This window comes from Nicotiana sylvestris, chromosome 6 (assembly GCF_000393655.2).
Source record: "Nicotiana sylvestris chromosome 6, ASM39365v2, whole genome shotgun sequence".
In the NCBI taxonomy this organism is placed as follows: domain Eukaryota; kingdom Viridiplantae; phylum Streptophyta; class Magnoliopsida; order Solanales; family Solanaceae; genus Nicotiana; species Nicotiana sylvestris.
Window position 1 is genome coordinate 150,012,542 of NC_091062.1, and position 26,342 is coordinate 150,038,883.

Genomic DNA, 26,342 nt, shown 5'->3' on the forward strand with positions numbered 1-26,342 from the left:
TTTGAACAATTCGAAGCATATGAAAATATTTTTGATTTTCTATTTTGGCAATAAAAACTAAGATCACTAGATGTTGGAAATTTGAAAAAATATTGCCTTAATCTTGAATGTTCCCTAAAGCATAATAATCAATTCGATACTGATGGTTTAGATTTATTTTCCGAATTAAAAGTATTAAGAAAAATAGTACAATTAGAAGATAACAGTCTAATTGATACACTTAATCAAATAAAAAGATTTAATTTTTTCCAAATGCCTAAATTGCTTATGGAATAATGTTCATAACTCATGTTACCGTTGCTTCAGCGGAAAAAGTTTTCAAAACTAAAGTTGATAAAATCTTACCTAAGAATAATAATGTCACAAGAAAGGTTAAATGGTTTAGTTATATTGTAAATTGAGAAATGCTTATTAGGAGTTATTGATTATAAGAAAATTATTAATGACTTTGTATCTAAGAAAAGCTAAAAATATATATAGACTTCAAATAAATAAAATAAAATAATTAAAAAAGTTAAGGCCCCTCATAAAGTTTGGCTTTAGGCCACAAAATTCGTCGGGCCGCCCCTGACGCAAACGGGACTTGTGTGTGGCGACTTCCGTTTTGAAGTAGTTTGGTTTAAACAAGTCACTCGTTATAACACAAAGATAGTAATGCATGAATTTGTAATACATGAATTAAACTGTAGAGATTATTTTTTATTGGGCATATTTATTTCTGATTAATTTTTGGTTTTCTAAAGTGTCAAGCTACGGTTAGGAATAAACTTAAAGTTTGTAGTATGCTATTTATTTCATCCTTAAGTAAATAGCCATGGACCATTTTATTTACATCTCAATTAGCTCCATTCTTTATTAGAAATTAAATGTCTCTCTTTATGATATAGTTAAATCCAATGATTTTCAATAGGATAAGCTGTTGAACCTAAATAAATAAATAAAAATAGGATAAGCCGCTGTTGCTTAGGCTTAAACTAGTGTTGCCAAAATTTAGTGTGTTCTATTTCTAAGAAGTAATCACCATAGCTAGCCGCGTTTTTGTTGATTTACTTGAATTGGAGGACGGAAGAACCAGCATGCTATGACTTTAGAGTGTATCTTATTTAATTGGAAAAGGAGATGTCACGACCCGGATTTCCTACCATTTGGAGTTGTGATGGCGCCTATTAGTGAAAGCTAGGCAAGCCGGCCATTTGAATTATTTACCTTTTTCCCAATTTTAATCCTTTAACAATTTAAGAACCAACATTATATAATCAGCGGAATTTAATAAGCGAAAGACTGATATGTAGTATTTTAATAAAGATGCCAGTACCAATTCATACATACACTACCCAAGACTGGTGTCACAATTTCACAGACTATCTAAGAGTTCTACAAACAAGGTCCGAAAGATTTATTATAACATTGTCTCTGAAATGTATAAAAGAAACAGAATGAAAGGATAGAAGGAGACGTCAAGGCCTGCAGACGCCTGCAACCTCGAATCTCCGAATGGATTGAAGGCAGCCACCCAAAGCTAAGGTCTGTAAGCTCCAGTACCGGGATTTGCATGTGTGCAGATACTGATATCGGAGCGTTTGGACCGCAGTGAGGGTGTTGTCTTCAGTCCACTTAGGCGACCCGAGGTAGTCCTGCAGACGTCCGCGGGTCTTGGCGTCTCCTCCTATCACTTCTCTTTCTGTTTTTACTTATTCAGAGACAGATTTGTGTATTTTCATTCAGACCTTATTTGTAGTATTCTTAGATAGTCCGTGACTCGTGATACCAAATTCTGGGTAGTATTGTATTTCATATTATGTAGCAAATGTTCGGTTAATGATTAAGTTTTTGTCTTCCGCATTTCTGGTTATTTAGTTTATTCCGTTGTTTAAATCACTTATTACTTTGAATTAATATGCTTAATAAAAAGGGTAATGAATTTATAATACTCGGCTTGCCTAGCTTTCATGAGTAGGCGCCATCACGACTTTCGAGGGTGGAAAATCCATGTCGTGACAGGAGACAGGACTATTTATCAATAGACTATTTATCAATATGTTAGATTAACTAGGGAGGACGGAGCTAGACTAGATGGTTAATTAGAAGAAATCAAATAGTATAATTTTCTGCACCAGTTCTGAACTATGCAAAGTCGCTAAACTTTCTGGTCAAATAATCAAGAAATTGTCCTTATAAATAAGATCTCTTTGTAAACAATATTGGTCACCCATCTAAACGCTGTTTATAACTTTCGTTAGTCATGCAACCCATAGCTTTCTCTCAATTCACCATTCAATCGATTGCATGGATGTCACCTCAACCCATAACCACCATCCTCCGTCGCAAAACCACCTCATTGCGGAGGTTACAGCCGATCTTCGCAGTGGCTTCACCCGCACGTCACCAGACTACTCACTCAATGCCACCAGAAAAACTGGAAATCTTCAAGTCTATAGAATCTTGGGTTTCCGAAAGCGTTCTCCCTCTTCTCAAGCCCGTAGAGAAATGCTGGCAGCCCAGTGAGTTTCTCCCTAACAAATCTCAAGGGCCCGAACAATTCGCCGAAGAAGTTCGGGCCCTAAGACAACGAGTTTTAGGGCTTTCTGACGAGTACCACTACTAAAAATCACCTGTTTACCGATGCAATTTATCGATGGATGTCCGTCAGTAACAAGGCTTTACCGACGGAAACTCATCGGTAAGTGGTTGGTAGGTAAATCCTTCCTCGGTAAAATATACCGACGGACCCCATCGGAAAGTCATCGGTCAAATAATTTTACTTACCGATGGATATCTGTCGGTATATTATAAAATAATATAATAATATCAATACCGACGAATATCCGACGATAAATTACCGACGGACACCATCCTTAAGTTTAGAATTTTAATTTAGTAATATAAAAATTAAAAATATGAATAAATTCATGTTCCGATGGCTATCCGTCGGTATTTTCAACAAAATCTGAAAATTTGGTTCAAGAATATCGACGGACTCTGTCGGTAAGTCCCTCGGTAAATCTGGTACATTTTTGGCAGGCAAGGCCTATTTTTTGTTGCACCACCTGCCAGCAGAATATTACAATACAAACTAAAATGCAACCACAATAAAACTCAACTTAACAACAAAAAAAACTTTATAAACTATATCTAAACATCCAAATTATCCCATCAAACATCCAAATATCCAAATTATCCCATCAATCATCAAAATTATCTAACCAAACATCAAAATGTAACATTCAAAGTTAACATCCAACTAAACAACATCCAGCCAAACATAAAATCACTCATCTTTGGATTCCCCCTCATCTTCTTCATCATTTGTATTATTTCCATCACTTTCATCCTCTTCCTAAATGTGGCTTTTTGGTGGAGAGCGGGGCAAGCCGATTAAGTGATTCACTTGAGCCTTGAGGGACTCGATGTCATTCCTAAGCGAATCTCTATTCTTCTCTTCATGCTTCCGCACAATTCCTAGAAAGCTGTTGAATTGTTCGCTGCATCTCCTCAAGGTCCTCATTTTGCATGGTGGCGGATGTCCCAATACCTTGTAATCCCCAAAAGAGAAGTGAAAAAAATACACGAAGAGTTAGAATTGAATAATTCAACACCTAACTTCATAAACTTCAACTAGGTAAATATAAACTTCAAAAGGCAACAGCAAAAGAAGATGTTTACAGCTTTGAAATTGTTTTACTGGAGCTTCTAACTGGGAGAAAGCCAACAGATGAATCATTTTTGGAGGAAGGAACCAAGCTTGTAACCTCGGTAAACTTTTAGTTCACTTTTTTTCCTTTTACATGCTAGCTGACTTTACTCCTTTTACATAGGAATATTTCAAAGTATTTACACTCTCAGAATTGTAATGTACAATGTGCTTATCAGTGAGGTGCAAATAGCTAAAGTGGACATAAGCCTCTGAACTTAATAGGGAAACAAAAATTCCCAAGTCAAACCTCAATTTTTCTCAAACAATCTTATGTCACTTGACTCACTTGACAAGGCACCAGTTGAACAAAAAAACTTACAGATTAAGTTTTCTAACCTTTTATTCTTATGGTGATTAATGATTAGTGAGGCATTAGAGAAAATAGAAGAACCATATGCAAAGGAGCATGTCAAGACCGACTAGAAGCCTTTTACCAAGAAATAATTTCGAATCCACCTACAATTTGTGATAATATTCAAACTGGACCTAATGCTCCACTAAAGCATGTTACTTGTGCCAAAAGAAGATCACTGAATGAGAGGACCAGAGAAATAGGGAAGAGAAACCATGCAATAGCCTCAACCTCCCATTTGAACAAGACTAACAACTAGTCTTAGCAAAAATGAAACCTTGTTGAATTTAAACCTTAATGTGGACCTTGGACTTGGAACGCGATGTTATTATGTCTTTGAGGATAAAGAAAGAATGTAGGGAACTTAAAAGAACCAGCCAAGACCAATACCACAAAAGATATAATAATCAAAATGTCATGTTGTTTTTCTTTTTATCTAATCACCAAAAGTTTATGTTGTCATCATCTGCTTAAAAATTTCAATAATTCAAATAGAAGATTAAGGATATCTATTTGAATATCTCTAAGGGTTCTTACAGAAGACTTAAAACATTTAGTTGGAAAGGATAGCCTATAAAGTAGTATTTGCAAGCCTTAGAATTTCTTAACAAAAAGAAGAGCTTATTTACCAAAAAAGTATATACCTTGTAGTCCTCTAGTTTCAACCATTTTCTGCACTTGCATTTCGCATAAGGGTACCTAATCATCTCCTTATTTTGGCTAAATGACTTAGCATGATTAATAAACTCATCAACACCTTGTACAAATTCATTTCTTAAACTCCGCCGATTAGGAAGATTCTTATCGTACATCCACATACGATATTCCATCTACATATACAAACAACAAATTTATTATTCTTACTCATTTAATTTTATAACAATTACAACATAAGAAACATAGTTATTCTAAGCTAAATAGAAGACTGTTGAATGGATTTATCATGTCATGATTGTAAAGTAAAGGGAAACGGGATATGAGGAGCTTGGAGAATATGTAGTCCAAGGCAAAAAGCTATTTTTACTATGAAATCTAGAAAAAGGAACAGCTATCACAGAATTTCCATCTAAAACTTATCTTGTGAAGGAGAAGCACAAAACAGCTCGTGTACAGTGTACACTTCTCCAAGGAGAGAACAATAAGTTACTTTCTTTACCAAGCAAAATATTAAAGAAAGATATGTATGAAAAGACAAATTATCATAAATTGCAACAAGATAGAGTAGAGATAGACGTCTGGTCAGGAAAAACATAGTCGAAGAAAAATAGCGTACCACTTCCACAAACAGAGAAATATCTCATAATTAATTCTACTATTACTATATTAATGTCACGATCCGGATTTTCCCACCATCGGGAGTCGTGATGGCGCTTACTAACGGAGCTAGGCCAACCAAACTTTAAACATTCTCTGATAACTTCTCAACAATAACCATATACGAAAGCAATTAAATAAAAAAACGGAAGACTTTAAGTTTATAAAACTGAAATTCAAATGCGGAAGTTTAAGACAAATCTCAACCCAAAATCTGGTGTCACTAACTCACGGACAGCTAAAGAGTGCTACAAACAAGTCTGAATGGAAATACAAAATATCTGTCTCGGTACAATGAAGACAAACTAAATAAGGAGAAGGACTTCGGCTTGTGAACGTCAGCTAGGCTACCTTGAAGTCTCTCGACTGAAGTCAGCCCCCGATCAATACGCTACTGCTGCGTTCCTAAAGCTGCTCCGGTACCGTAATCTGTGCAAAAAGCACAGAAGTGCAGCATCAGCACAACCGACCCCATGTGCTGGTAAGTGCCTGGCCTAACCCCGGCGATGTAGTGACGAGGCTAGGACCAGACTCCAGATAAACCTGAGCAGATATATAATATGTTGCGGAAAATAAACAGGAATAAGCAGTTTAAAATGAAAGGGGTACATGCTTCGGGGAAACATATCAAGACCAACAAAAGAAACTTGTTAAAACATGAAAGGACAGCTCAATACCTACAACGATACAATAACAATACTGTTGTGGCGCACAACCCGATCCCTTATCATTTAACATTGTTGCGGCGTGCAACCCGATCCACATATATATATAGCTGTTGCGGCGCACAACCCGATCCAATATAATATCTGTTGCGGCGTGCAACCCGATCCAATTCATTATCTTGTGGTAGGCGTACCACCCGCTCCCATTTCATCATATCCTGTGGTAGGCGTACCACCCGCTCCCATTTCATTATCTTGTGGTAGGCGTACCACCCGCTCCCATTTTATTATCTTGTGGTAGGCGTACCACCCGCTCCCATTTCATTATCTTGTGGTAGGCGTACCACCCGCTCCCATTTTAGTTCATCAATATCGTCGATGAAAACAATCACGAACAAATCCAAATAGGGAACATAAGGAATATACTAACTTCCCGGCAAGGGAGAAACAACTATAACCAAACTTGTTACCACCTAACTTCCTCAGCTACATCTAGACTTGTTACAACACCAAACTACCTCAGCTATATCTAAACTTGTTACAACACCTAACTACCTCAGCTATAACCAAACTCGTTACAACATCTAACTACTTCAGCTATAACTAAACTTATTACAACACCTAACACAAAGAATCATCAACCTAAGCATCCGTAATATCAAATAAGAACACAATGCAAGGGAACCACAACTCAACAATAGCCCGGCAAGGGTGCAACGTGATAATCTCTTCCCTTTCTCACTTTTATTTCACAACTCCCTTCACCACTCGAGCCAATACTCTAGAGTTTCAATTATCACTTATACTTTCACAATTCGTTACACAACTGGAGTCAACGCTCCTTAATGTTCATAGGTCACAATTCTTTCCACAACTTTACACAACAAAAATAGAAATCTTCATCAAGGCATGAATAATACAACAAAATCATGAAAATCACAATATAAGACTCACGGTCATGCTTGTCACCAACGTATAGATACTCGTCACCTTGCCTATACGTCGTACTCAACAAGAAGCAAGTAGCAGATATGACTCAACTCCTAATCCCTCAAGCTAAGGTTAGACCGAACACTTACCTCGAATGCTCCAACTCAAGTCTCGATTATAGCTTTACCTCTCGAATTCACCACCCAACCGCTCGAATCTAGTCACAAATTGCTTGAATGCATTAATAATTACTATTGGAACTAACCCCAATGCATAAAAATAGGTTTTTACAAGGTTTTTCCCAAAAAGGTCAAAAATACCCCCGTACCCACGTGGTCGAAACTCGAGGTTCGGACCAAAACCCGGTTATCCATTCTCCCACGAATCCAAATATATGTTTTGTTTTGAAATCGGACCCCAAATTGAGGTCCAACTTCTCAATTTGTAGAAAACTTAGGTTCTACCCAAAACACCCAATTTCCCCATGAAAATCTTTGATTTGAAGTTGAAATCATGTTAAAAGATGTTAAGAAGTGAAGAAATTAAGTTAGAAATCACTTACCAATGGTTTTGGAGAAGAAACGTTGTTTGGAAAATCGCCTCTTAGGTTTTGGCTTTTTAAAAAGTGGAACAATGACTGAAAGTCCCGAATATATATATTTTTGCTGGGGGCTGGCACGGACCGCGCAGAAATGTACCGCGGTTGCGCCGAGGGAGGGAAGAAGTGGGCTTTCTTTGAACCCACCCAGCGCGGACCTCACTGATTTGGTGCGCGGTCACGCTGGTCGACCCTCTGAACTCCACCACGCGGACCGCACAGAAAAGCACCGTGGTCGCGTGGCTGCTAGCGCGGACCGCGCGGAAATGACCGCGGCCACACTGGGGCCTGCAACATCTGAAGCTGCATTTTTAAGCCTAAGACCTCCCGGGCCCCACTCAAAACTCACCCGAGCCCTCGGGTCTCCAAATTAAACATTCATATGATCTCGAAAATACTTTACAGACTTACTCGTGCGATCAAATCGCCAAAATAACATCATATACATAGGATCAAGCCTCAAAACTCATGATTTTCTTTCAACTTTCATAAAACTCAAATTCCCCATTTTAAGTTCGAAACACGTCATATGACGTCCGTTTTTAGCCAAACTTTACAGATAGTGCTTAAAACATATTTAAGACTCGTACCGGGCGTCAGAACCAAAATACGAGCCCAATACCACAGTTTTCTGATAAATTTTCTTCTTCATTTTCCTTAATAAATTTCAGGAAACAATTTCACACAAAAATTCATTTCTCGGGCTTGGGACCTCGGAATTTGATTCCGGGCACACGCCCAAGTCCCATATTTTCTACGGACCCTCCGGGACCGTCGAATCACAAGTCCGAGTCTGTTTACCTAAAATATTGACCGAAGTCAATATTATGCATATTAATATCAAAATTCATCAAATTTCTCACATAATTCGCATATTTCAACATAAAAGCTTTTCGGCTACGCGTCCGGACTGTGCACGCAAATCGAGGCAACTAAAAGCGAGGTTTTCAAGGCCTCGGAAGCACGGAACAAGGAAGAATTACGGTGATGACCCTTTGGGGCGTCACATTCTCCACCTCTAAAACAACTGTTCATCCTCGAACGGACAAAAGAAAGAAGTACCTGAGTCGGGAAATAAATGAGGATAACGGCTCTGCATATCGGACTCGGACTCCCAGGTCGATGCGTCAGGAGGCTGACCTCTCCACTGAACACGCACCGAAGGAAAACTCTTCGACCTCAACTGTCGAACCTGCTGGTCTAGAATAGCCACCGGCTCCTCCTCATATGACAGATCCTTGTCCAATTAGACAGTGCTGAAATCTAACACGAGCAATTGATCGCCGTGATACTTCCAGAGCATAGATACATGAAACACTGGATGCACAGCTGCCAAGCTAGGCGGCAAAGCAAGTCTATAGGCCACCTCTCCCACACGCTCAAGGATCTCAAATGGGCCAATGAACCTAGGGCTAAGCTTGCCCTTCTTCCCAAATCGCATCACGCCCTTCATAGGAGACACACGGAGCAACACTCGTTCACCAACCATGAAAGCAATATCTCAGACCTTGCGGTCTGCATAACTCTTCTGCCTAGACTGAGCTGTCCGAAGTCTATCCTGAATGATCTTGACCTTATCCAAGGCCTCCTGAACTAGGTCTGTACCCAATAACCGAGCCTCTCCCAGCTCAAACCATCCGACTAGGGACCGACACCGCCTACCATACAATGCCTCATACAGAGCCATCTGAATGCTGGACTGGTAGCTGTTGTTGTAGGAAAACGCTGCTAAAGGCAAGAACTGGTCCCACGAGCCTCCGAAATCAATGACACAGGCTCTGAGCATATCCTCTAATATCTGAATAGCCCTCTTGGACTGACCGTCCATCTGGGGATGAAATGTTGTGCTCAACTGAACCTGGGTGCCCAACTCTTGTTGAACCACTCTCTAGAAATATGAGGTAAACTGCGGACCTCGGTCCGAGATAATAGACATAGGCACCCCATGAAGGCGAACGATCTCCCTGATATAAATCTCAGCTAATCTCTCAGACGAATAGGTGGTGGCAACCAGAACAAAATGCGCTGGTCAGCCTATCTACAATAACCCAAACCGCATCAAACTTCTTCCGAGTCATCGGAAGTCCAGTAACAAAATCCATAGTAATCCTCTCCCACTTCCACTCAGGAAGCTCAATCCTCTGAAATAAACAACCGGGCCTTTGATGCTCGTACTTAACCTGCTGACAGTTCAAACAACGAGCCACATATGCAACAATGTCTTTCTTAATTCTGCCCCACCAATAGTGCTGCCTCAAATCCTGATACATCTTCGCGGCGCCCGGATGAATAGAATACCGAGAACTGTGGGCCTCCGCTAAGATCAACTCTCGAATCCCATCAACATTGGGCACACAAACTCGCCTCTACAATCTCAATACACTATCGTCATCTAAGGTTACTTTCTTGGCACCTCCACGCTGCACTGTGTCTCTCAAGACACACAAATAGGGATCTTCGAACTGCCGATCGCGGATACGCTCCAATAACGAAGAACGAGCGACCGTGCAAGCTAATACTCGACTAGGCTCAGAAATGTCCAACCTCACAAACTGATTAGCCAAAGCCTGAACGTCCAAAGCAAGCGGTCTCTCACTGACCGGAATATAAGCAAGACTGTCCATGTTGGCTGACTTCCTACTCAAGGCATCGGCCACCACATTGGCCTTTCCCGGGTGATATAAGATAGTGACGTCGTAATCTTTCAATAATTCCAACCACCTCCTCTGCCTCAAATTCAACTCCTTTTGCTTGAACAAATACTGAAGACTCTTATGATCCGTGAACACCTCACACGTCACACCATATAAATAATGCCCCCAAATCTTCAAAGCATAAACGATGGCTGCCAACTCAAATCATGCACTGGATAGTTCTTCTCATAAACCTTCAACTGCCTCGAAGCATAGGCAATGACCTTGCCATCCTGCATCAACACTGCACCAAGTCCAATATGAGATGCATCACAATAGACTATATAGGGCTCTGAACCTGTGGGCAAAACCAACACCGGTATCGTAGTTAGAGCTATCTTGAGCCTCTGAAAGCTCGCCTCACACTCGTCTGACCATCTGAACAGGGAACCTTTCTGGGTCAACCTGGTCATCGGGGCTGCAATAGATGAGAACCCCTCCATGAACCGACGATAATAAACTGCCATTCCCAAGAGACTCCGAATCTCTATGGCTGATACTGGTCTAGGACAGTTCTTGACTGCCTCAATCTTGTTCGGATCAACCTGAATACCTTCTGCTGAAACAACGTGACCCAGGAATGCAACAGAACTCAACCAGAACTCGCACTTCGAAAATATGGCGTATAACTGACTATCCTTCCGAGTCTGAAGAACCACTCTGAGGTGCTGCTCATGCTCCTCCTTACTGTGGGAGTATATCAGAATATCATCAATGAAGACTATCACGAATGACTCCAAGTAAGGCCTGAACACTCGGTTCATCAAATCCATAAAGGCTACTGGGGCATTGGTCAACTCAAATGACATAACCAAGAACTCATAATGCCCGTACCGAGTGCGGAATGCTGTCTTAGGGACATCGGATGCCCTAATCCTCAACTGATGGTAGCCAGATCTCAAGTCAATTTTTGAGAATACCTTCGCACCCTGAAGCTGATCGAACAAATCATCAATCCTCGACAGTGGATACTTATTCTTAATTGTAACCTTGTTCAGTTGCCGGTAATCAATGCACATTCTCATTGAACCATCTTTTTTCTTAACAAACAACACCAGCGCACCCCAAGGCGAAACACTAGGTCTAATGAAACCTTTCTCAAGCAAACCTTGCAACTATTCCTTTAACTCTTTCAACTCCGGCGGGGCCATACGATATGGCGGGATAGAAATGGGCTGAGTGCCCAGAGCCAAATCAATACAAAAGTCGATATCCCTGTCGAGCGGCATACCCGGCAGGTCTGAAGGGAAAACCTCAGGAAACTCCCGAACAACGGGCACAGAATCAATAGAAGGGACCTTCGCGCTAGAATCGCGAATGTACGCCAAATAGTCCAAACATCCCTTCTTGACCATACACCGAGCCTTCACATATGAGATAACACTACGGGAACAATGACCAGAAGTCCCTCTCCACTCTAAACAGGGTAAATTTGGTAAGGCTAAGGTCACGGTCTTGGCATGGCAATCCAAGATAGCATGGTACGGGGACAACCAATCCATCCCCAATATAACATCGAAGTCCACCGTATCTAAGAGCAATAAGTACACACGGGTCTCAAGACCCTCAAATACTACTACACAGGAACGATGCACTCGGTCGACCACTATAGAATTACCCACCGGTGTAGATACATATACAGGAACACCTAAGGCATCGCTAGGCATAACCAAGTAGGGTGTAAAATAGGATGACACATACGAATACGTAGACCCAGGGTCAAATAGCACTGAAGCACCTCTATCACAGACCAGAATAGTACTTGTGATGACATCATCGGAAGACTCAGCCTCTGGCCTGGCTGGCAAAGCATAACACCGGAGCTGAGCCCCACCACCCTGAACTGCCTCTCTAGGACGGCCTGCTGCTGGTTGGCCTCCACCTCTAGGACCTCTACCTCCACCTCTAGCACCTCTGCCCCCGCCTCTAGCTGGCTGGGCGGCCTGCGGAGCCACTAGTGCCTGAATCATAACTCGAGGACCCTGCTGCTGCGGTTGTGCACCCCTCAATCTCGGGCAAGCTCTCCTGATGTGACCATACTCACCACACTCGTAGCACCCACCTGACTGCTGCAGCTGAGAGGGCTGAGGCTGACCCTGTCGACCTGAATGACCTCCTCAAAAGCTCTGAAGTGGTGGTGCACTAATAGGTTGCTGATCCGAATAGCGCTGCTGAGAACCACTACCGCTCGAAGTACCATGTGAGACCTGGAGTGATGACTGAAAGGGTCTAGGGGGATGGCCTCTACCATATGAATCTCTACCTCCAGACGAGGTACCACTGAATCTTCCTGAATGACGGGGCCTCTTATCCGACCCATGACCACCTCCCTGTGACAGAACCGTCTCAACTTTGCGGGCCACATTAGCCGCCTCCTGAAATGTGATCTCTCTCCCGGCCTCCTTGGCCATCTGAAGACGAATCGGCTGAATAAGACCATCAATAAACCTCCTCACCCTCTCTCTCTCTCTCAGTGGGAAGTATAATGAGAGCATGGCGAGCTAGATCGATGAACCTGGTCTCATACTGGGTAACAGTCATGGAACCCTGCTGGAGGCGCTCAAACTGCCTCCGATAGGCCTCTCTCTGGGTAACGGGGAGAAACTTCTCCAGAAACAATACCGTAAACTGCTCCCAAGTCAAAGATGGCGATCTGGCTAGTCTCGCTAAGCAATAATCCCTCCACCAAGTCTTGGCGGATCGAGACAAACGAAATGTAGCAAAATCAACCCCATTGGTCTCAACAATACCCATGTTCCTAAGAACCTCGTGGCAGCTGTCTAGATAATCCTGGGGATCCTCAGTAGATGCTCCGCTAAAAGTAGAAGTGAATAGCTTGGTGAATCTGTCCAGTCTCCACAAAGCATCGGCGGACATAGCCGCTCCATCGCCGGTCCGAGCTATGACACCCGACTGAACTACTCCAACTGGCTGAACCGCTGGAGTTTGAATCTGGGGAGCTACCTGCTCCGGAGTGCGTATAGTAGGAGTCTGAGCCCTTCCTCCAACCTGAGAAGTGGTTGGCTCTACTGGAAGAAAACCGCTCGGGTGACACTCTCCATGAGGCCTACCAATCGGACCAGAGCATCTTGAAGAACTGGAGTGGCAATGAAGCCCTCTAGGACCTGATCTGGGCCTACAGGAGCTGCTGGAGCTGGAACCCCCTCATCATAGTCAACATGAGGCTCCACCTCTGGGACTGCTGCTCGGGGATGGGCTCTGCCCCGGCCTCGGCCTCTGGGACGGCCTCGGCCTCGCCCTCTGCCCCTAATAGGAGCTGCTGCGCGGTAGAAGGGGAAACACGTGTTCTCGCCATCTGCGAAAGAACAGAGTAGAACGACAATCAATATTGAGAAACAGAATCGCACGACAAGAAAGAACAAGGTGAAATTTTTCCTAAATCTGTAGCCTCTAGGGATAAATACAGACTTCTCCGTACAGATCCCTCAGACTCTACCGAGTTTGTCCGCGAGTTGTGAGACCTACGCAACCTAGAGCTCTAATACCAACTTGTCACGACCCGAATTTACCCACCATCGGGAGTCGTGATGGCGCCTACTAACGGAGCTAGGCCAGCCAAACTTTAAACATTCTCTGATAACTTCTCGACAATAACCATATACGAAAGCAATTAAATAAAAAAAATGGAAGACTTTAAGTTTATAAAACTGAAATTCAAATGCGGAAGTTTAAGACAAATCTCAACCCAAAATCTGGTGTCACTAACTCACGGACTGCTAAAGAGTGCTACAAACAAGTCTGAATGGAAATACAAAATATCTGTCTCGGTACAATGAAGACAAACTAAATAAGGAGAAGGACTTCGGCCTGCAAAGGTCAGCTAGGCTTCCTTGAAGTCTCTCGATTGAAGTCAGCTCCCGATCAATACGCTACTGCTGCGTTCCTAAAGCTGCTCTGGTACCGTAATCTGTGCAAAAAGCACAGAAGTGCAGCATCAGCACAACCGACCCCATGTGTTGGTAAGTGTCTGGCCTAACCCCGACGATGTAGTGACGAGGCTAGGACCAGACTCCAGATAAACCTGAGCAGATATATAATATGTTGCGGAAAATAAACAGGAATAAGCAGTGTAAAATGGAAGGGGTACATGCTTCGGGGAAACATATCAAGACCAACAAAAGAAATTTGTTAAAACATGAAAGGACAGCTCAATACCTACAACGATACAATAACAATACTGTTGCGGCGCGCAACCCGATCCCTTATCATTTAACATTGTTGCGGCGTGCAACCCGATCCACATATATATATAGCTGTTGCGGAGCACAACCCGATCCAATATAATATTTGTTGCGGCGTGCAACCCGATCCAATTCATTATCTTGTGGTAGGCGTACCACCCGCTCCCATTTCATCATATCCTGTGGTAGGCGTACCACCCGCTCCCATTTCATTATCTTGTGGTAGGCGTACCACCCGCTCCCATTTTATTATCTTGTGGTAGGCGTACCACCCGCTCCCATTTCATTATCTTGTGGTAGGCGTACCACCCGCTCCCATTTAAGTTCATCAATATCGTCGATGAAAACAATCATGAACAAATCCAAATAGGGAATATAAGGAATATACTAACTTCCCGGCAAGGGAGAAACAACTATAACCAAACTTGTTACCACCTAACTTCCTCAGCTACATCTAGACTTGTTACAACACCGAACTACCTCAGCTATATCTAAACTTGTTACAACACCTAACTACCTCAGCTATAACCAAACTCGTTACAACATCTAACTACTTCAGCTATAACTAAACTTATTATAACACCTAACACAAAGAATCATCAACCTAAGCATCCGTAATATCAAATAAGAACACAATGCAATGGAACCACAACTCAACAATAGCCCGGCAAGGGTGCAACGTGATAATCTCTTCCCTTTCTCACTTTTATTTCACAACTCCCTTCACCACTCGAGCCAATACTCTAGAGTTTCAATCATCACTTATACTTTCACAATTCGTTACACAACTAGAGTCAACGCTCCTCAATGTTCATAGGTCACAATTCTTTCCACAACTTTACACAACAAAAATAGAAATCTTCATCAAGGCATGAATAATACAACAAAATCATGAAAATCACAATATAAGACTTACGGTCATGCTTGTCACCAACGTATAGATACTCGTCACCTTGCCTATACGTCGTACTCAACAAGAAGCAAGTAGCAGATATGACTCAACTCCTAATCCCTCAAGCTAAGGTTAGACCGAACACTTACCTCGAATGCTCTAACTCAAGTCTCGATTATAGCTTTACCTCTCGAATTCACCACCCAACCGCTCGAATCTAGTCACAAATTGCTTGAATGCATTAATAATTACTATTGGAACTAACCCCAATGCATAAATATAGTTTTTACAAGGTTTTTCCCAAAAAGGTCAAAAATACCCCCGTACTCATGTGGTCGAAACTCGAGGTTCGGACCAAAACCCGGTTACCCATTCTCCCACGAATCCAAATATATGTTTTGTTTTGAAATCGGACCCCAAATTGAGGTCCAACTTCTCAATTTGTAGAAAACCTAGGTTCTACCCAAAACACCCAATTTCCCCATGAAAATCTTTGATTTGAAGTTGAAATCATGTTAAAAGATGTTAAGAAGTGAAGAAATTAAGTTAGAAATCACTTACCAATGGTTTTGGAGAAGAAAAGTTGTTTTGAAAATCGCCTATTAGGTTTTGGGTTTTTGAAAAGTGGAACAATGACTGAAAGTCCCGAATATATATACTTTTGCTGGGGGCTGGCGCGGACCGCGCAGAAATGTACCGCGGTCGCGCCGAGGGAGGGAAGAAGTGGTCTTTCTCTGAACCCACCCAGCGCGGACCACACTGATTTGGTGCGTGGCCGCGCTGGTCGACCCTCTAAACTCCACCACGCGGACCGCACAGAAAAGCACCGCGGCCGCGTTCCTGCCAGCGTGGATCGCGCGGAAATGACCGCGGCCGCACTGGGGCCTGCAACATCTGAACCTGCACTTTTAAGCCTAAGACCTTCCGGGCCCCACTCAAAACTCACCCGAGCCCTCGGGGCTCCATACCAAACATTCATATAATCTCGAAAACACTTTACAAACTTACTCGTGCGATCAAATTGCCAAAATAACATCATATACATAGGATCAAGCCTCAAAACGCATGATTTTCTTTCAACTTTCATAAAACTCAAATTCCCTATTTTAAGTCCGAAACACGTCATATGACGTCCATTTTTAGTCAAACTTTACAGATTGTGCTTAAAACATATTTAAGACTCGTACTGGGCGTCGGAACCAAAATACGAGCCCGATACCACAGTTTTCTGATAAATTTTCTTCTTTATTTTCCTTAATAAATTTCAGGAAACAATTTCACACAAAAATTCATTTCTCGGGCTTGGGACCTCGGAATTTGATTCCGAGCACACGCCTAAGTCCCATATTTTTCTACGGACCCTCCGGGACCGTCGAATCACAGGTCCGGATCCGTTTACCCAAAATGTTGACCGAAGTCAATATTATGCATATTAATATCAAAATTCATCAAATTTCTCACATAATTCGCATATTTCAACATAAAAGCTTTCCGGCTACGTGCCCGGACTGCGCACACAAATTGAGGCAACTAAAAGAGATGTTTTCAAGGCCTCGGAAGCACGAAACAAGGAAGAATTATGGTGATGACCCTTTGGATCATCACAATTAAACTGCAGAACTTAGCTTCCATACATAGAGTTTCACACAAAACTCATTCAAAGCAAATATAAAACCCAAAACACCTTCATAATCAACATATATTCTGTATATAGAATTTATAAGACAAAAGTATCACAAAATAATTGCTCACTCATCAAAACCAACCTCAAACCACCCCTCAAAACCAGCCCTCTTCCACCTTAAAACAATCCCAAACCACCAGCAAAAGTAAACTGAAACAGCCCCAAAAATAGCCCTAAAAACTCGGCTAACAATTCTCTAAAATCAGTTAGAGAGGTGGAAAAAAAAGAAAACTTACGGGAGATGAAGAGGAGCCTGAGTGCTGACGATTGCCGCTTGGATTGCCGATAATGACGACGCCGCTTGGATTGAGTGTCGGCGACGCTGGTGAAGCCTGGGATTCGCCGCAGAAGCAGTGAGGTGGAGAAAGAGAAGAAGAAAATGGCTAAGTTAGAGCTTTTGCCTGACATAACATTATTCAAGAGGAAACTTATTTTAAAAAGATATTTGTGAAACTTAATGATTAAATTCTAAAATAATTCTCTCACTTATAAATATTATATATTGTATGACAGAAATTATAATTCACAATTAATAAAATTCTTAACTAACAAATTACCATGAATTAATATAAAACTTATAATTATTTACAATCTAACATGTAATTATATAAACCAAAATTAATGACCCATAATTTTGGTATAATTATTAATTTATAAGATAATTAATTATCGATGTTACACTTCTACGTAATGTAATTATCAATTTACAGTCTAATCGAGCCTAACATTACTTAAGAATACTACTAATGCACTTATACTTAGTGTAATGTCAATTTATAAGCTAATTATAACTAATACACTTACTAATTACAAATAATACAATTCCACTTAGTGTATTATCAATGTATAGGCTAATTAATTATTAACATTAGTTAAGCATATCACTACTACACTTCTACTTACTGTTATCAACTTATAAGATAAACAATCACTAATATTTCTTGTCGATACCATGAATATACTTATATTAGCGTATAATTATTAATGAATAGGCTAATCAATAACAAATATTATTTAAGAATACCACTAATCTACTTCTACTTAGAGTAATTATCAATTTACAAGCTAATCACCAGTACTATATTATTATTTAGTATAATTATTACAAAATACAATTTCACTTAGTGTAATTATTAATAGTTATTATAAGCTGCAAAATAATCTTAAGGTTATTTCTATGAAATAGCATCTACATAGTGTGATTATCAATTTAGAATAGATCATCAGCCAATCCACTTATACTTAGTGTAATTATCAATTTATGAGCTAATTGTCATTAATACACTTCTACTTTATGTAATTATCAATTTATAAGTAATCAATCGCTAACATTTCTTACTGATACTACTAATACACTTCTACTTAGTGTAATTCTCAATGCATAAGCTAATCAATCAATAATAGTTCTTAAGACTATACTAATACACTTCTACTTAATTAGTATAATTATCAATGTATAGGCTAATGAATCACTAGCATTACTTCAGGATACCACTAATATTACTTAACGATACTACTAATAAACCTCTACTTACTTTAATTATCAAACTAAAGATAAAAATCACAAACATTTCTCACAAATAACATTAATACACTTCCATTTAGTGTATAATTATCAATATATAGGCCAATCAATCACTAAAGTTACTTATATAAGGATGCCATTAGTTCACTAATATTTAGTACTATTATGTATATAGGCTAATCAATCACCAACATTACTTACAGGTATATTATAAATACACTTATATTTCGTGTAATTATCAATCTACAAGATAAATACAACTAATATACTTTTGCTTAGTATATTATCAGTGTGTATGATAATCAATTATTAACGTTATTTAAGGACACCATTAATACACTTTTACTTACAGTAATTATTAATTTATAAGATAAACCATCACTAATATTTCTTATTGAAACGACTAATATCATTCTTCTTAGTGTGTAATTATTAATGTATAGGTTAATCAATGTAGTTAAGGATACTACAAATTCACTTTTACTTTGTGTAATTATAAATTACTAAGCTAATTACCACTAATGTATTTTTAAGTAGTGTAAGTACCTCCACTTAATGTAAATTTCAATAAATAGGCTAATCAAGAACTAAGATAATTAAGTAAATACTTACCGAGGGACTTACCGACGGCCTCCTCGGTATTGTGTAATAAAAAATTAAAAAATAATTATGTATTATATTATATATTTAAATTACCGACGGAAGTCCATCGGTACTATAAGAACAAAATTCAAAATATTATGTAAATGCAATAGCGATTTAGTATACGTCGACAACTTTATTTTCTTTTTCAGTTATTTTTTTAAAGCACCGAGAGACACCGTCGATATCTAAAAACATAATTCAGAAATATAAATACAAAATGTTCTAACGGAGTTCGTCGGTACAACCATTTAAATTTTGACCTGCCAAAATATCATTATTTACCGACGGACTTCCGTCGGTTCTTTTTTTAAAAAATTAGAAATTAAAAAACCCAAAAGTATCGAGAAACTCCGTCGGAAAGTCCTTCGGAATACCGACGAAAAAAAGTCCGTCGGTACTGTTACGTCGATAAATAGATGTATTTTAGTAGTATACTTTGTGATGCTAGTGGGTAGGAGTCCATTACTCAAATGGTCACTCAACTGTCCCAAATTATCTCCTAAAGTTACTTTACTTTCGTTTGTAACAACAAAGTCACTAAACTATGCCCATTGCACTCAGAAGGTCACTCAACTAGATTTATTTAAATTTTGGATTGCCAAATACCTATTTTACCCTCTAAATTATAAATATTTATTTTCTTTTTATTTTTTAAATCTTTTTAATATTATAATTTTCCCTTTTTAATTTATATTATGAACTTACCTATAGAATAAATAAATATTATTTATAAATTAAAAAAGTATTTAAGCATATATAATGCTAGACTAACAAAATAATGAGCATAGTAAAAAAATTAATTGGAATAATTTGTTAGTAATAGTAATTTTAGTATTAACAACAAAAATTCAAATATTTACACAATTCAGAATGAAAGAAAGTAAAGGTTGTAAAATATATATTCTATGCATGTAATATAAAAATAATTAATTAAATAAAGGTATTTTTATAATATACATTATATATTTTTAAAAATTAAACTCAATTATATTATTATGTTTTTCTACCAACTTTCCGACGGCACAAAGTTATATCACCGGAAAGCAGGGGGACAATCTGCACAGGGTAAAATATGCTATTTTAAGTCGTGCATGGAATATATATATATATATATATATATATATATATATATATATATATATATATATATATATATATATATATAATAAAATTGAACATAATTTTCAAGAATATATAATGTATATTATAAAAATACTTTTATTTAAATAATTATTTTTACATTAGGTGCATGGAATATATATTTTATAACATTTATTTTCTTTCATTCTGAGTTGTGTAAATAGATTTTTGATTTTTTTTGTTAATACTGAAATTATTATTATGAATAACTTATTCTAATTAATTCTTTTATTGTGCTCATTATTTTGTTATTCCAGCATTATAGATGCTTAAATACTTTTTATTTTTTAATTTATAAATAATATTTTTTTATTCTATAGGTAAGTTTATAATATAAATTAAAAAGTTAAAGAAAAATAAAAGTAGATAAATATTTATAATTTAGAGGGTAAAATAAGTATTTGACAATCCAAAATTTGGAAATCTAGTTGAGTGAGGATGCTTTGCCGCTTACTGAGGATGCTTTGCCGCTTACCAGACCATGATTAATACGTGGGAGGGAGTACGAGATGAGACAGGGTCAAGCCCAAGTCCATGGGCAATTTGGACTCGAGCGTGGACAGCTGAGGAGAATCGACATGGCAATCTGCTGCGGACATACCTTTACCTTTCGGGGAGAGTTGATATGTTGATGATTGAGGAGACACAGCAATACTTGATTGGAGCTGGAATGGTAAGTGTCGTTCTGACCATAGTGTAAGAAATATGGTTACAGTTAGGTTAATAGTCGATTGTCACACGTGAATCTCCCGATATATAATCATTAATTGATAATTGACAAAAATGATAACTACCTAGGTAAATCTTTTGATAAACATTAACTGATAATTTCATAGAATTGGAACATAAATTTGGAAGAGATGATGGAGGCATGAGTTCATTTTTGTCATGGTATTAGGAAATGGAACCCTAAAATGGTGCCTAGTAACTATCCATAAAAATCTTTTGATAAGAATTAATTGATAATTTGGTAAAAATAGTAACAATAATTTGTTATCACATAATAAAATTCAGTAATAACTTAAATCCCGTATAAAATTATTTTGTTTAATAGCGCATAATATAGTACTCCCATTGTTACAATTTATGTATCATACTTTCCTTTTTAGTATTGTTCTGGCTTCTTTTAAATTAAATTATTATAGTTCAATAGTGTATAGTTTCTCTACACCATCGACTTAATGAAGATAACCTATGTATCATACTTTCCTTTTTAGTATTGTTCTAGCTTCTTTTAAATAAAATTATTATAGCTCAATAGTGTATAGTTTCTCTACACCATCGACTTAATGAAGATAACCTACAACAATAAGATAACAAAAAGAATGTAGAAAATAAACCGTTTATAATAATCGCTAATATATTGATAGTGTAAATTCTTTTTTACATTATTATAGTTAAATCCAGTTACAGGTAACATAAAATGACAATACTGTCCAAGCACAGCGGGCATAAATAACGGCCATGCTAGATGAGATTACACATTATGCTCTAAGTCTTGTACCCTTATCAAATAAGATGACCGTTATACAACCACCGAAAGAGTCAGACTCTATTTATAAGCATCGACATCATTTTTATTTGAAACTAGTATTTATGCTGAGAATATTTTGTAGTATCCATTTAGCTTAATCTTATGAATAATAATTTTTTTGTCCTAAAATTGATAAGTGGCTTTTAATTATGTTGTCACTTGGTTTAATATAATGTCTTTGCTTATCTTTTTATTATGTATAGATAATACAATATATAATATATAGATACCTCCTTTAATATAACATACATAATACAGATTTCTTACATCGCCCAAAATTTTTTATTTAAATTTTATAAAATGTATCAATATTTTGATTATTTTTTTCCTGCATTATATGAAATAAGCAATTAGACTTTTCTTCTATTTTATTTTCAATATAAAATTTTAATTTTTATATTTTTTAATGCGTCAAAAATATATATTCTTTTATTATTTTGCATAAAATGTATCAATATTTGATTATGGTTTTCTACATTATATGAAATAAGCAATTAGAGTTTTCTTCTATTTTTGTTTTAATATAAAGTTTTAATTTTTATATTTTTTACTTCTTCCAAAATATATGTTCTTTTATTATTTTGTATAAAATGTATCAATATTTTTAGAATTCTTTTTCCATATTATATGGAATAAGTAATTAGACTTTTTCTTCTATTTTATTTTCGATAAAAAGTTTTGGTTTTTATATTTTTACTATGTTGCTTTTAATTATTTTAAATTTAAATTAGAATTTTCTTCTATATGAAAATTCAAACTCAAAAGTGTAAGTAATTATTAATAATAAATAATGCATATTAATTTTTTTAAAATTTAATTTTAAAAAAAATAATTATTACCTAACCTAACTAACTTTGTCTTAAAATTGCCAAATGACTTTTTATTATGTTGCCACTTAGCATACTATAGTATGGTAGCCTCTTCTATTATATATAGATAGATTTTCAATATAAATATTTGATTTTTATCTTTTTTAGTTCGTCCAAAATATTTGTTCTTTTATTATTTTATATAAAATGTATCAATATTTTTTTTTTAAAAAGTTCCTACATTATATGGAATAAGAAATTAGACTTTTCTTTTATTTTATTTTCGATATAAAGTTTTGGTTTTTATATTTTTTACTATGTTGCTTGTAATTATTTCAAATTCAAATTAGAATTTTCTTCTATATTTAAATTCAAGCTCAAAAAGAGTAACTAATTATTAATAATAAATAATATATATTAATTTTTTTAAAATTTAAATTCAAAAAGAAATAAATTATTAGCTAACCTAACTAACTTTTTCCTAAAATTGCCAAGTGAGTTTTTATTATGTTATCACTTGGTATACTATGGTGTCTCTATCTCTCCTATTATATATAGATAGATATTTAAATTCAAACTCAAAAAGAGTAACTAATTATTAATAATAAATAATGCATATTAATTTTTTTATAAATTTAAATTCAAAAATAAACTAATTATTACCTAACCTAACTAACTTTATCCTAAAAATTGCCTTGTGGCCAGAGGCAGACCTACGTGGTGGATTAAGGGGTCACATGACCCCGTTAGCCTCGGCAAAAACCCTGTATATACATATTATATATATATATATATATATATATGTACATATATATTGGACTCCTTAAATATTTTTAAGTATGCCCCCAAACAAAGAGGAGGATGGAAGAAGTGGTTGCTTTGGGCCCTTAAATTCCCAACTTTTATTTCTTTTTTTTTGAATTCAAGTATAATTTAGTACTAATATATGTGAGCACGTGATTTTTGCCTCACACGAATTACTCCAAAAAGAATTTCCAAAATTAGGTCTTTTCTTTAATTATGTGTTATTTTTAGGAATTATTACGCTATTTTCCTGATTATTTGCATATGTTTGTGTACATGTTTAATTTTATTAACGCATTAAAAAATACATTAATATAGTATATGCATTTAGGATTTGATTCTACATTTTTAGATTAATTAATAATTAGGTATTTTACAAAAATAAAAAAGCAAAAAATAATAACATATTTTTAGTCAAATTGTGTGTTTTTCTTTTAATTTAGTATTTAATTATTCGTGATAATTATAATTTAGAGTGAATTAGTATTTTTAAGATTAATTTTTGGTTTTATAACTTAATTTAGGATTTTAACTTTGGAAAAAATAAAACAAGAAAAAGAGGGAATTAATTTGAAAAGTAAAGAAATGAAAAATCAAAGTTTGGGCTATTCTTTAAACCCAAATCTACGGGCCCAAAATTATCCTCAAAACCCAACCAAAACCGGTCCAAACCCCACAATACCCGATCTATCACAGTACTAGACCAAACGACGTCGTTTGGACATACGTTAATCTGAGCCGTTAAAGATCGTTCATCCAACGGTCTAGAACGCACCCCATCGCCCGTATCCGACCCTAATCCGTTTTTCAGAGACCGATCCGGTCTCAAAAATGTCTAAAACGTTGTTGTTCTATTTTAGTCAGATGATCCAAGTCGTTGATCTCGTTTGATCGAACGGCCTGGATCCAATTCTACCCCGAGTATATAATTGCCCAAACAGACCCCGCCCCTCAGAACCCCCTCCCCCATCTCATCTCTCATCTCCTTCACCCAAACCCTAGAGACCAGCCGCCACCATACCCTCACCGCCCTAAGGTGGCGGCACTGGCTCCTTTCACCGCCAGATTTACACCCCGGAACCCCCAGACCCCTCTCAGCCCAAATACCCGCTCAGTTTCCTTTGAATCCACCTACAACTCTTCGAATATCGAATCTGAGTTCGAGCCTTAGAACCCTAAATTCTGACCAGTGCATGAAAGGTCATTTTGCTAAATTTCTTGGCTTTTTCAAGCCTGTTTCATCACAAAATAATGACGCTCGTTTGTTCTCCACCAAGAACAAATGTTTGATATTATTTTGGGTTGATTCAGAGTGTCAATTCCAAGTTCGAGCCTAGCCGGTGAGTTCTTTCATAGTTTGTGTTTATTCTCGTTAGTATTATTCTATTGTTCGTCTTTCCCCATCTCTTTTTCTTTTCTTTGGTCGATTTCAATTGAAAACTCGACCAGTCTTCTGATATAAACTATTTTCTGTTCGTTGTTTTGTTTTTCAGAATGTTTGGTGAATTTGTTCTTGGTTTCATAAGTTTGTGTTGTCAGTATGTTTATAATTTGGAAATCATATCATGTTTAATAATTTAGTCAATTAAATTAAGGATTAGCTTGAGTTTGGTTAAATGTGTATAATAATCGACTGATTAATATTAGTTTAATTCAAGTGTTTACCTACTTAAGAAATTTCTAGTGGATGGTAGGGTTATGATTGCACTAATTGAGTGGATGATTAAAGAAATAAAAAGTTGAATTGATAGTGGTAAATGCACTAAGTTGAATGCCTATATATAGATACTAAGTTCATACAAAGGGGGGGGGGACTAAGTGCTGAATACTTTGAAAAGGAGTGAGGAGAAAAGAAGAGAGATAGGCACTAAGTTCATATACACAACAGTCTGATACTCTGAAATACTAAAAAAAATGATAGAGTACACACATACACACACTAAGTTCAAAGACAAGGAGATCCAGAAATACTGAAAGAGTTAAAGGAACATTTTGAGAACTCTAAAGAATAAAACTGTTTCATTGAGTTACTAGTGATTTCTGAAGTTTCCTTAGTGCTAAAACAATTTCTGGATAGCTGATAGTTGAAATAAGTTGAAATCAAGTCAGGTTTAGGTCTTCTAGTTCATTTTCTTTGATTGAAACTGTTTTCCTAGGCTGTTATTTCATTTTTTCTAGGTTTGAAACTGGTTAAAAACTGCTGTTGATTGCTGTTCTTTGGGCTGCTGATTCCTCACCCTTCTTCCTCTGTTTTTCTACATCCAGGTACATCCTTAGTTCACGATTGAGGCCTGGTTGTTAAGCATGTAAAAGGTTTGAAGTTTTGTTAAATGAAGACTCCGCTTGAAGCTGACTTCCCCATTTCTTTTTACTATTTCTATGTTCCATAATTAGATCTCAAGTTATATATGTTAGTTAGGGTCTTTTCCTTTGAAATTGGGTATGTGAAAGTGACTTGATGTGGTATTTTGCATCTGTATTGATGAGTAAACAATGGACTCTAATTATTTATTCTCATATTTGATGTCGTATGTCATTTTTATTTGAAGTCGAACTTGTTTAAGTGTAATAACTTAGGCTGTTTGGACTGTTAAATGGATCACCTGATTAGGAAATCGTTTGGCAGATTTGTTATTTCATGGTTTGAAGTATAGTGTTTGGAGATTATGTGTTACTATGCTTTGTGAAAAATCATTGATGGTTTTGAGGTCATGTGTTAATTTACAGTCACTTGATTAAAATAGCTTGGCTAATGACCTTAATGGTCTAGCCATGTACAGAAATTACTTTGGCATAGTTGTAAGCATGTTTATGTTAATTTTAATGTTAAATTGTCCATTTGAAAATCCCTAAAGTTTGGT

General features: G+C 37.2%; 1 protein-coding gene across 2 annotated transcripts in view; it reads left to right on the top strand.

Annotated features, from left to right (window-relative positions):
* Positions 1-2,242: 2,242 nt before the first annotated feature.
* The window catches only part of LOC104231949 (stearoyl-[acyl-carrier-protein] 9-desaturase 6, chloroplastic-like), a 98,253-nt gene continuing 74,153 nt past the window's right edge, over positions 2,243-26,342 (top strand). The window contains exons 1-4 of one of the 2 annotated variants that reach the window (XM_070147589.1): positions 2,243-2,592; positions 4,684-4,704; positions 7,582-7,598; positions 20,793-21,007. In XM_070147589.1, coding sequence (XP_070003690.1) covers positions 2,243-2,592; positions 4,684-4,704; positions 7,582-7,598; positions 20,793-21,007 — 603 coding nt within the window. Of the gene's footprint in view, positions 2,593-4,683; positions 4,705-7,581; positions 7,599-20,792; positions 21,008-25,746; positions 26,236-26,342 lie in introns of those variants that run through there. The other variant, XR_712215.2, reaches the window with a different exon arrangement.